The 13,179-nt window shown below is 38.3% G+C and overlaps 1 protein-coding gene across 1 annotated transcript in view; it reads right to left on the reverse strand.

Moving 5' to 3' along the window:
* LOC135708149 (uncharacterized) overlaps positions 1-13,179 on the reverse strand; it is a 102,310-nt gene that overhangs the window by 5,181 nt on the left and 83,950 nt on the right. Inside the window, exons 5-8 of the mRNA XM_065230138.1 lie at positions 7,404-7,679; positions 7,094-7,339; positions 6,565-6,790; positions 6,330-6,504 (exon numbers count right to left, since the gene is read on the reverse strand). Of these exons, the coding sequence (XP_065086210.1) occupies positions 6,330-6,504; positions 6,565-6,790; positions 7,094-7,339; positions 7,404-7,679 (923 nt within the window). The remainder of the gene's footprint in view (positions 1-6,329; positions 6,505-6,564; positions 6,791-7,093; positions 7,340-7,403; positions 7,680-13,179) is intronic.

Genomic DNA, 13,179 nt, shown 5'->3' on the forward strand with positions numbered 1-13,179 from the left:
TACGGAATTCTGTTGATGAAAAAAGTTAGAGGCAAATGATTGTAAATGAATGCACGAAATGAATGTAAATGATTTTCCATCCCTGTACATGAGAACTGTAAAAACTTTAGATAAGGTTTGAAAATTTCAGAAAAGAACAGAGAACCTCAGAGCATTTCCATTAACATTAGATAAGTCACATAAATTTTAAAGAAGTTTAGAGAACTTCAGCGAATTGTTAAACCTTTAGAGAAGATCCACGATCGTTAGAAAAATTTAGGAACCTAGGAATTCCTATAAAGTTTATTGAGGCTTGAGAATTTGATGAGAAGTATTGTGAGCATCAGGCTAGTTTCTCAAACTACAAAAGAACAATAACTTCAGTAAAAAATTGGGAACTTTCAAGTTGTTCTGAAGGCCATTCCATATTCAAGGGAGGTTTCCATTGATATATTTCTCAAAATTTCGATGAACCTATCCTCCAATTTTTTTCTAATTTTTCCTCGGAATTACCTTGAAATTCTTCACAATAAGAGCCTTTTGGAAAGATTCTCTGAATTTTCCTTGAATTCATTTCCGATTTACTTTTGAATCTCACTCCTTCCCTTGGCATTCTACTCACATTGAAAGTCTCCTAAGAATTCATTGGCATTTCTCTTTACAAATTCCTTCGATTTCTTATCATAATTTGTTTGGTAAACTCTCCTGAATTTACATTCTGAATTCATTTGAAGATGTCCTGGAGTTATTCTCAGATTTAATTGTAATCCTCCTTTTATTATTATAAAACAAATTCCAAGCACTTATGCTCCGGATTCGTTTTCTACCACAATCAATATGAAATTATCCTCAGAATACCTTTGGAATTTTCCTTTCACAAGAGTTGTGCTCCTTAATTCAATTCAGGGTTCCTTTAAATTCTATTCCAACTATCAGGCTTCACATAAAATCTAAAATTCCTCAGAACTGCCTTGAAAGCAGATAGCTTTTGATGTTTTTCTGAATAATTTTTTCCCAGAACTCCCTTGGAATGAGGTCCTTAGAAATAATAATAAAATGCCACGAGCCTTTAAAACTGTGCATGAAATTTGACTCCAGATTCTTGAAAATTTCTTGAAGCAGGTGTAGGCATGAGAGAAATATATAAATAATTAAATATGAATTCAAATACAAATAATAATAAAAAATATACATCTATAAATAATTATATATAAATATAAATACAAATAAAAATAAATATATAAATAATAATAATCAGCAAACAAATAACAAAATAAAGTGAGAAATACCAATGTAGTTCTAGTAGATTATATAGCAAATTAAAAATATGTAAAAGATTTAAGTTTAATCCCTTTTGAAAAGTCGAAAATAAATTGGTTAGAATGCTTTTCAATTTCGAGCAGATGCTAAAAAAAATATTTATCTCAGCAAGCCGTTGTAAAAAATAGAAAATAGGATCAGTTTTCAGACTATTGTAGTAACGAGTGGATCGAAAACAGTGAACAAAATGAAGAGAGGCGAGAAATCCGACAGCAGGTATTATGGCTTTTGTGTACCATCTTAACGATTACTTTTTGAGAAATGTGTGGCATAGTGAAGCGATGGATGCCTGCGTCGGAGGTGTTGGGTTTTCTAATTTTTCTATGATGGTGTTGGTGATCAGATGTACTGAAGGGTCTGCACATTCTGCTGTGAATCCTGCGGTTTGCTCCCAATACAGTGGCGCAGGCGAAAGAGTGATGAATGGTCTCAATGCTTCGGTGTGAAAAGAAAACGGTTGCTGGAGAGTATTGGCAAGGATCAAGGAATCAAAAATATCTCCAAATGACAAAATGATAAGCGATCAACGAACCGAATAATAATGCTATGTCAGAAGTGGAAAGCAATAATGATATAATCTTCTTCGTTCTTTTTCATGACAAGCAGCCCGTGCGACACAACTCACTCGGGGTGGTAGAAGGAAACGAGCAAATTGTTGGCAAGCTGCTTCACGAAGTAAAGCCGAAGATGATACACGTGTGTACATGGGAATTTTTTTGTTATGTCTTTTCTCGATTCAGATCAAGCTATGTCCTCATCCATGTATATTGCAACAAAGCAGGCAAGCAATATATCATTATCCTTCTACCACTCGGATCGAGCTATGTTACAGAGCGAGTTTGTCATGGTATTCGTAGCAACCGTTTTGTCTGTATCGTTGGTTGCTTTATGTGTTTGGATTCGCTGGCAAGGATGATGCATTAAACAGCTTCGAAAACATGGAAAGACAGGCTTATAGCAGATAATTTTGGTGAGATGTTTCTTTTTATAATAATTTAAATTTGTTTTCACATAACCTTTACTTTATATTGCCGAATAGAGATTCCTAAATATATTCCATTTCCTACTAACACAAATGTTCCCTCCCGTGGCATCTATGAAGGTAGTATGGGTTCCCTACACCTTCTTAAGTAGATGTTGGACTAATTTTCCTTCCTATCCCTTGCGATTGTAAGGATGTGGCCAGGTGTATAATGCGATGCTTAATTTGTAGATTTTAATGATTGGGAAAAACCACTAGTCTTCTTCTCTTCTCATTCGCATTTCAAGCTTATTGCTTAGTGCATCTTAATTTTTTGCGTGCTCTCAACTTAGTGTTCTAAATGCACTTCCACAGTTATTAATTGAGAGCTTTCGATGCCAATACCAATGCATGAATTTGTATATTGTGTGGCAAGCATAATGATATTCTATTCCCAGGGAAGTCGAGAAAATTTCCAACCCGAAAGATTCCCTAGACCGGCAACACACGATATTTTCTACAAAATGTATTGGTTGACCATTATATAGCCCCCCCACAATTTGTGCAATCGCTTATGCTATGCTATGCAATGCATCTTAACGATTACTTTTCTTCGCTTAGGTCACTTTTTAGTCACTATTTTAACAACTATAAGTCACTATTTGGTCAGTTATTTCTTCAACATGGTCACTAAAATCACTATTTTTGACAGCAGTGATCGCTACCAGCCCTGATCTGGTCGTATTGGACGATGGTATGGTTCAAAATGCGATCGGTGAAGTCGTTGAGTTTACCTATGGTGCAGAAGGGCTGGGTTTCGTGTTCATGGAAATGAAAAACAACCCCGTAGATATTCAACTTCAGTTTATGCACGTTCGTAATACAAATCCCTGTAGGGACAAAAATTCTCTGAACGTAATAAAAATTGTTCCGGCTGTGCTCGTACATACCGACTACACTGGTTTATAATGCTATGGCTATGGAAATAAGAAGCTAGTCAAACCAACCAAAATTGTTTCGCCCGTTTGACTAGCTAATGTCCTAATTGTCAGTGGCCTTATTTAAATACGGCCCGCCTGACGTATACATGGTGAAAAGGAACGGAAAATCGTGTTATAGGCAGAAAGACAAGTGATACAATTTGAAAGGACCGGGGCTAATAACAAATTACGTCCCCACGGTAACTGAAATAAACACGAGTGTTCACCGGTTGGACATAATGTAAGCATCTTGTGAACTAGTTAAATTTGCAGGTACAGGTTTGATGACTTCCAGTTCCCGCTCATGTTCTTGTGAGAATGAAGATCTTTTATCTACCGATTGAATTAAAAAAAACTAGGATTTCCCTGCACAGACTACAGAATTCTGAACAAAGCACTGAAATTATCAGACGGGACCTCTATTTACGCTTGAGGATGTGACAAATGGTTCCGTTTTCAGGCCACAACTTCAAATCGCTTGTCAAATCATGACTTTCTTCGCGAACTTGTCGGCAAACACGAACTTGAACCTTCCCGGCATATCCCAACGTCCAGCCGCGATGTAAAACTTTTGACCGGGAAGCTGCTTAAAATCGAGTTTGACGTATGTTTCGTCATCGATCAAAATGCAGCCCTTGTGTTTTGTCAAAACACGGTCGTACAAGAGCCTCCCAACTAACAATTTCAGCTGTAGATTAGCTTATACAGCTAAAAATTGGCTTATACAGCTAATGTTTGCCTTTATAATTTCACCGCTAGTCTGCAGCTAAAATTGATTAAAAATTGACGTTGTACCTTCTGGCCACATCTCGGATCGAAAGACCGGGGTTGGTTGTAACGCACCTCAAAACCTTGCTGTGCAGCTGACGATCCCTGGTTCCAGTTTTTTCGTAGGTCCGCTGATTCCTTTGCACACTCAGGGTTTCTTTTTAGGTTTTGAGCACTCGACAATCCGTTGTTTTCGGCATCTTCAGCACTTTAGCCAGCTTGGAACTGGATCACTCCGGATTTTCCAGGTGTTTGTGCAGAATATTTTGTCTTCTTTCGAATTCCATTTGACGGCATTTCTGAACGCAATCGACTACTTTGATCAAACCTGCACCAGTTGTTCTCTATAGAAGTGTTAACAAACCACTGTCAAATATTTTCGGCGTACTAGTGACGCGCGAGGGGCTTACCGATTTAATTTAAGCCAGCCTTCAAAAGTAATTGGGCTTGGGGAAGCAACAATCATTCGATCAAAGGATGATATTTTGGTTCAGTGATTTCACTTGTCGATCTGAAAGATTCAGTACGAGTTATCGATGGATAAATCGGTGACAAGCAAAACTGCCCTTCAAAAAAATTGTTAATCGTGACATCGAAAAAGGTGAATTACATCGTAAGATTGGTGAAAAGTATAGATAAGAAGCAAAGCAGCGGTTACCAAGCTTTGGGCGAAGTAAAAAAGCCTATGATTTACTAACTGATCGTCTAGGAAGGAGATTCCCATACAGATGCCACAATCATTTGGGAAAATCACGAAAACCAGGGAGAGCAAGAAAGCCATTCAGATCTCGAACAGTACGGACGCAGAAGGATCACCGAACACGGTATGAAGGGCAGGTTTTGTAAGAATTTGCCATTTATTAGCAAAGTCAACAAAGCAAACGATTCAAATTTAGAATTCTGGAAGACTGTTTGGTGGACTGATGAGTCCAAATTCGAGTTTTTCAACAGCAAAACACGAGCTCGTTTATGGCGGTGCACAGTTAAACATGGCGGACGGAACGTGTTGGTGTGGGGGTGTTTTTCTTGGATGGGTTCAGGGAGAACGACATTGCATTTTTCCGGTCTAGTAATTACTTGCGATTTTCGGGGACAAATATAATTGATGGGATTTGTTTAAGTGTGTCGTCTTGACGAAAATAGAGCAGGGATAGAAAAAATAGATGGGAATGGATTAGGGAATGGATTGAATGTAAGGGGTGTTAAAATTTTTGAGAGAGATACGACGGGAAGAGGAAACAGAACTGCGTGAGCTTGTTCATGTGAGCATTAGACCGATGCAAAATTTGAAATTTTCGCTCCACATTGCTCAAACGGTTCCAAATTGGGTCCTGATTATTCTCCCAAAATTTGAACTCATTTAGTAAGAACCTGAATTGGCAAAAACCATTTGAAGTTTCTTTGGAAATTACTATTTGGTAACCCTAATTTCGGTTCATATCAATCTCAACATTCACCAGTTCATTCTACTTATAACTGCGCTTATTGAAAATGTTCTCAGCTACATATTTGTTCAAGACTACTTTTCGATTAAATGCAAGGAACCAAAATTATTAATGATTCAAGCTACTGATGTCTTATGATTATGCTCAATCAACTGTTCAGCAGGCAACACTGGTGTTTATGGGCGTGGAATAAAGGACAAAAATCATGACTACTATGTCACACTGCAGACTACAGTGTTGCCCACAATACAGTTGCTTAATCTTGCCATAAGATTACCGATCTCTTAAACAATTAATAACTATTTAATTTGATGTTTGGCTGAAAAACCATTTTCTGTAAAGTTGTAGCTGAAACAAATTCCCATAAGAATGGCAATAGAACTTGTTAACAGCACAATATTTAAAAAAGCTAGAAGACAATGAACAAAAAAATTTTTTTTCCGCATAGTAATTTCCATATAAACTTCAAATGGTTTGTGCCAAGTCAGATTCTTATTAAATGAGTTTAAACTTTTTGAGGCTTATCAGGAACCGATTTAAACCCGTTTGAACACTGTGGAGCGAAAATTTTAAAGTTTGCATCAGTCTAGTGAGCATGCTCAATGTGTCACGTGTTCGATTTGCGCTCTATCTTTACGTCCGTGTTTGGGATGTTTCGTTACATGTCTGAATTTCGATTTTTCTAATATGACCCCCCGTATAGAAATTAAAGACGTAGTCCTACGTCAAAATAGATGAAACATATATGCTGATGTCTTAAAAACTACCCAAGTTTAACTGATAACAAATCAACTGCCATTAAGACTACCTTTATGGTACAACAATTTCTCGAATAATTTAAAGACAAATGAAAACCCACCCCATTATCGTACTTACTTGAATAGCCCGTCGAGGTCGCAATGATGGTCCAGCAAGCTGCCCAAGCCACGAACAATCGAACCAGAACCATCACGGTGGAAGCGATCGGGTACGGGAAATTGCGCTTGAAGGTCGAATGCATACTGACGAGCACCGCCATGCAGACCAGGATCCAGTACTTGCGGTATTGTTTCTGTCGATTGTGAGAGTAGCGCAATCATTATCTTCGTTCTGTTTTCAGATCGGGACCTACCTCAGTAATGTTCAGCTTGCCACGGGTCGCCGCCAGGAGCCACCCAAAGTACACACCCACCACGTACGGGGACATGCGGGCCCAGGGGGCAACGTACAGGGCACTGCCCGTGTTGTACAGCACATCGTACGACGGGACAAAGTGGTACATCAACGTAATGGCCATGTTGAAGACGAATGTGGCCGCCGCAAACAGCGTGTAGATCGATTTGCCCAGTTTGGCGTTCCTGGTGGAAAACGAAAACGAAAACGGTTGCATGAGAAAGAAGGAAGAGGCGAAAGATCCAACAGCAATGTCATGTTTACGACCTTTGCACACAAACACAGAAAGGAAAAGGCGAATGAGAGATGAAAGCGACGCTGCAGAAAAGCCTGTTCGGTGGGTGGCAACGGATTTAAAAAACTGAATGAATGAATGAATGGCGAGTCACGGAGAAGTGGGTAACGAGAGTGAAATGTGCGAAATGAATGAGGTGTGCCAAAAACATAGTTAATCATACGAGACGAGGAAAGGGGGGGTGGAGACGTACTTGGCATAGACGAAGAGCAGTGCAGTCGAGATGATGTAATACTGCATTTCGCAGGCCAATGACCAGGTCCAGTTCAGACAGAGATCGTCGATGTTGAAGAGATTTTGTATGTAGAGCACGTTACGCCACCAGTACTGCTGGCAGCGGAGATCACTGCGCTCGTGCACCCAGAACTTGGACTTGTCCACGACGTAGCTGGTCATCAGTTCGCCGATCGCGGTGATCATCAGATACAGGGGCGACAGTCTGAAACAAGTAAACGGTCGCTTGATTATGGTAATCGGTCCCACTACTTTAGATTTGCATATACCTCAAATACCGATGCAGAAGCATCTTGCCGTAGAGTTTGGCGTTCTGCCACAGTCCGTTCGATTTGACCTCCTGCACCTTGGGACGGTTCCGTACGAAGTTGTACGTCACCAGGAAGCCACTGATGGCGAAAAACACATCGACCAGCAGCGGAGCGTTGCTGACGATCTGGTAGCGCAGCTGTTCCGCATAGTGGAACATCAGGGCCGAATTTTGGATCGTAAAAAACGTGTACCACTGCATGTGGAAGCAGAGGATCAGAAAGCAGCAGATGGACCTGGAGGGTGGATGTTTGGGGTTTTGTTTTCGTGCAAAATAAAATAAAGTTGGATGAAAAGAAGTAAAAGGAGAGCGATTACATCACATTTCAACTTGAGATTTTTGGTGAAAATAAATGAGAAAGATGGTAATCATGAGTGATTCCCATGGGAAAGCAACTAACCATGTGGACGGTATGAAATCAAATAAATAGAAATCAATTTTTCCACGATAATTAAATTTATTATCAATATTGTAATGGAAAATTTAGAAGTGGTTACGCACTCAACTTCGATATTTGCCGATATTTTGAATATCAGTAGGAATATGATGCAAAAATTGAGACTAATTAGCAATTTGGCGCTTTCGTCGCGGAAGCTGAATGCTGAAAAGATTAAGTTGCTGTACGAACAATTGAACAATGTGTTTTGGAGGGAACTCCACTCGTTCATTAAAGCATTAGCACCTTATTTTCTCAAATACAAACATTTAGCAGATTATATCGATGAATTGGTAAGGTTATTCACCTAAGCTATACAAATTTAACTATTCGTTTATTAGTTTTCATTCATACACTATGAATTTTGTAGATGAACAGGCTTAGGAGCGATTGAACAAGCGCCATAAATTCTACAGGCCGAACATTTTTTTCCGAGGCAATTTAATCCGATATGAAGGCAACGGCATTAGCATATGTTTCGATCCGAAGCTATCGTATCTAACATACCACAATGAAGGCTCGAAAGTAACATTTGGTAGTAAGGATGTGAAATACATGGAGGAAATGGCACAATTTTATAAGGATGGCGGTTAGACTGATGCAAAATTTGAAATTTTCGCTCCACTGTGCTCAAACTGTTTCAAATTGGATCCTGATTAGCTTCGCAAAATTTGAACTTATTTAGTTAGAAACTGACTTGGCACAAACCATTTGAAGTTGATATGGAAATTACTAAGGGAAAACTAAAATTTTGGTTCATATCTATCTCAAACTTCATCAGTTCACTCTACTTGAGAAAATGATAGCTGCACGTGATGAAAATTTTCTCAGCTACAATTTTGTTCAAGACCCTTTTTCGATTTAATGTAAGGAACACAAATTATTAATGATTCAAGTCACTGATGTCGTATGATTATACTCAATCAACTGTTCAGCACGCAACATTGGTGTTTATGGTGCGTAGAGTAGCGGACAAAAATCATGGCTACTATGTCACACTGCAGAATACAGTGTTGCTCACAATACAGCTGCTTATTCATGCCATAATATTATCAATCTCTTAAACAATTCATAACTATTTAGTTTGACGCTGGGCCGAAAAACGATATCATGCAAAATTGTAGCTGAGAAAATTTCCCATAAGAATAACGATAGAACTTGTTAACAGTGCAATATGGAAAAGGCTAGAAGACAGAGATCAAAAAGTCTGGATTTCCCATAGTAATTTCCATATAAACTTCAAATGGTTTGTGCCAAGTCAGTTTCTTACAAAATGAGTTTAGACTTTCGGAGGCTAATCAGGACCGGATTTGGAACCGTTTGAGCACAGCGGAGCGAAAATTTAAAATTTTGCATTATTCTAATGGCGTTGTAGAAGTTCAAGGGGAAATTAATGGCGAGTGTTTCGTACGAACGACTCGATTCAAACGCGTTAGAAAACGGCATTCAGTTTTTTTTTCGAAAATAAACAGTATTAGTGGTACCAAACGATGTCAACAAAACAAAAATATTGCTAAAATTTGGTTTTAGGATCACTTTGTTTTCAATTCTACAAACATTCATGTTTGTCTGGTGTTGTTTTGGGCAAATTCCCGTAGGATACCAAGGATACCTGTTTGTTCGCTGTGAAGAAAATCAATATTTATTCTTGAAACATAAAAATTAAAACTTGTACAGATGCATAAGTCACATATATATGGACAGGTCAGTTCAGAGTTCCGTTGCCAGTTGGGACTAGTGTGGAATTTGATATTTAATTATTTGATGTAATTTGACAGCACGATTAGATAGAAGGTTGATGTCTTCAGTAAAGTTGTTCAGATGGACAAAACCTATTGAATGATGGACATCTCAGTTCAGAACTCACTCACCAGTTGGTGCTAGTTCCATAAAAGTTGACCGGTTCCTGACCAGTTGGTTAGTTCCATAAAAGTATTACAAGGCAATAGCCCAAGTAACATTTTATGTTTTATGAAATACTACAAAGCAACTATAAAACAACATTCATAAAACCCTGGTCAAGGCTATTTTGTCATTAATGCATCCCCCAAAACCTCATTAAGACTAGAATATGTCTAGTTGGCCCACCCTGGAGAAGGTTTTGAAGGGTGTATTCTCGAAGCTCTTCAAGATTGATTTACTGCAAAAGGTTGTATGACGAACGCATTGAGAACCATATGAAAGCTACAATAAAAACTATTTAGCAACAATGAAAACCCTTTCCGAGCCATTTCCCCTAGCTGCATGCTGAATCCACTAGGAAAGCATCAATCAAGATAGAAAAGGATTTATGAATCCGATCTTGTCAAAATAATTAAAATAGAAACTGATGGTATAAAAATCTTGTTGAATATCCAAATTTAGTTCTCATTAAGTGGCCTAGTTTTAAGTGCCATATTAATTTTTATGTGAAATGTACGTGAAAACATCGAAAAAATAAAGTCTACCCTCGTAAAACGTCAATTTGACTAATTATTTAACATTGAAAAAAAATAGAGCTTGGCCGAGATTTTTTTTTATTATTTTCGCATTTAAATGTTTGCTTATTGCTAAATTTACCAAAATATAGTTATATCAAAGGAAATATTGATTGAAAATCGAAGATTGTAAGAAACAAGCAAACTAATTGTAACATGGCGGTGGCATAAAAGTTGATTTTCATGGGTCATTTGTGAAAAAGTTGTTTTGCTTTCGCGAATTCCTTAACAAATTAATTAAAATGGCATTTATGAAGAAAACTTGCAGGCTGAATAATATTTATCTAAAGCCATTTTGTTTGATCCTAGCCCGTTCAGATTTATGGCAGCATTTATGGAGGCAAAGTTGCCTGCAAAAAGATAAACGTCAAAGTTTGCTGATCTTTCGATAGTTGCGCTGTGAGATCCAGGTCCGGTTTTCTCCCGATGGATTGGAAGCAGTTACTCAGAAAGTTTCGCCGAATAAAATCGCTGCTTTGGATCGGAAACCAGCTAATCTCCGCTAACTAACAGTTTCAGTGGTTTGCTGTCGGTTGTTATTTCGATTGTCATCGCAAGATCTGGAGAAGGCTGGTATGTTTTTCAACTTTCGAAAATGTTTTATGAGCTCGAGGGCCCCACTCACTTTACTCTTCTCCGACAGATGGTCAGTTGTTGATGTAGTGTTGGTTCTTCTAAAGAAGTAAATTTATCTTAAATTGACTTGATTTTTTCATCCTACATCGTCTATCCTTCGATATTTCGTTGTCATAAATTTGGCATTTATTAACTATGAGGAAACATCTGTTAAGCTCAATTTGTAAACAAAGTAATTGGGGTGTTAATGATGCACTTTAAAAAGCCTAAAAAGCAAAACTAATGGTTTTATGGTTGCTTTTATAATGATAGAACACGTTTATAAAGTATTTTATCATGACATTAATAAACAATTGCTAATGACGTTTATGCTTGAATTACAGAACAGTTTAAAGGAGGGATTGATAACTGTTTTAAATTTATTTTTAAACAAAACATATTTGACTTTCTTGACAGACTATAAAAGGTTTTTAAACAGCAAAAAGCTGAATTACAAAGCAGCAATGTTGTACACTTTGAAATGCTATATTTAAACTAAATGGATTGTTCATTGCCGTTATAAAACCATCATAAATCAGAGTGGATGCTAAATTGTTACTGAATTGTTACTTGGGAGGTATATGCGGCGCATTTAGCCAAAAGTAAATGGTTCTGCACAGAAGTTGAACCGAATTGCGGTCTTCGACAAAGTTGTTCTTCAAAGTTTACTCAATCTGAATCCCAGGTGTGGGCAATATTGTTTTTTTTTTTCCTTGATTTGTTTCCGTCGATCTTGTTTTCCGTGCTGAGCACCAATGCTACCGATGCCAGAGAGGCAGCTCCCACACCTGGATGCTATCTATCGACCCTTTCCCTTTCGAAGCAAGGCGTGATCAGAGATGTTATGCCTCAGAACAACCCAGCGGCGCCGACTAGGATTGAACCCAGGCCTGCTGGGGTGAGAGGCAATCACGCTTACCTTTATAACACCGGCGCCACTGTGGGCAATATTGAAACATGTTTAAATTTATGACAGGCAAATGACTAGTTTCATTCCGTTGCCCATACGTTTTTCCATGCAAACTTTAAAGTATTCCGCAAATCCAGATCGCAACCAAATTCGTTTAAATTTGGCACAGTTGTTGGGGACCTCAATACACATCGAAAGAGCAGTAAGAGTAAGGAATTTTTTTCAAAGATATGAACAAAAATGAGAACTCCAGATTCCACTAGGGAATTTGCAAAAGATTGATTTATCAAAAACTCACCATGCGACACCTCAAATCACATTACACATCACATTACTACGTCGTACGGACTGACTACTTAAAACTAAAACTTGTTTAATCTAATCCTCTTATTCTATTACTAAACACACATTTGGACATAGCACAGACAAACAGACATAACATTCGCAAGTTGTTCATCGAACAAGCATTTAACGGTCAATTTAAAAGTATCGTAGTTGGTAATACCGCCACCCGTGGCGCGCATAGTCAATTCCCTTGCGTTTGACGTATACACGCTACCGCCATCTGTTCAGCGTACTACCTACCACAGTGTACTCAACAGATGGCGTTAATGTTTTAGAGACGATGTTTTACAGTGAGAAATATTCAATGAGTTTTGTCTGTCTATCTGTGGACATAGTAAAATCACATTTGTTACAAACATCATTAAAGGAATGCAAAGAGGAATTAAAACAGTTATTGAATCCAAAGTTAGTTCTGTGTAATGGGATTGACAGTCACGGGGAGTTACGAAATCTGCGAGGAGGAATGTTCCATGGAATCCGTTCCAGAAGTTCGGGACAGTCCACATTGCTGGTAATTAGGTTGAATATGAACATTCGTAGCAATTTGATTCGTTTTGCTGAGTGAGATTCCAAATCAATCAGCATGCATCGGTCTAGATAGCTAGGAAGAATTATTGGGAGCTGACGTAAAGCAAACCTCATGAATCCTTTCAATCGTAAGAGTATGCGTAGTGTAAAATGAGACCACACTGGGGAAGCATATTCTAAGATACTACGAACCCTCGAGCAGAATAGTGTCTTGAGGCAATACACATCGGTGAAACCAGAAGCCTGACGATGAATGAAACCAAGCACAGTGTATGCTTTGAAAGTTATGATGCTTATGTGTTCACAATACGTTAACCTGGAATCGATCGTAACGCCTAGATCGCATAAGGCGATCCACGACGATCCACTAGCTTCTGACATGCGCCGAAATACATCTAATTCAACATAATAATCGTATGGAAAA

Source organism: Ochlerotatus camptorhynchus, unplaced genomic scaffold (genome assembly GCF_037179485.1).
Source record: "Ochlerotatus camptorhynchus isolate MF236.1 unplaced genomic scaffold, CSIRO-AGI_Acam_v1.1 ptg000328l, whole genome shotgun sequence".
Lineage (NCBI taxonomy): Eukaryota > Metazoa > Arthropoda > Insecta > Diptera > Culicidae > Ochlerotatus > Ochlerotatus camptorhynchus.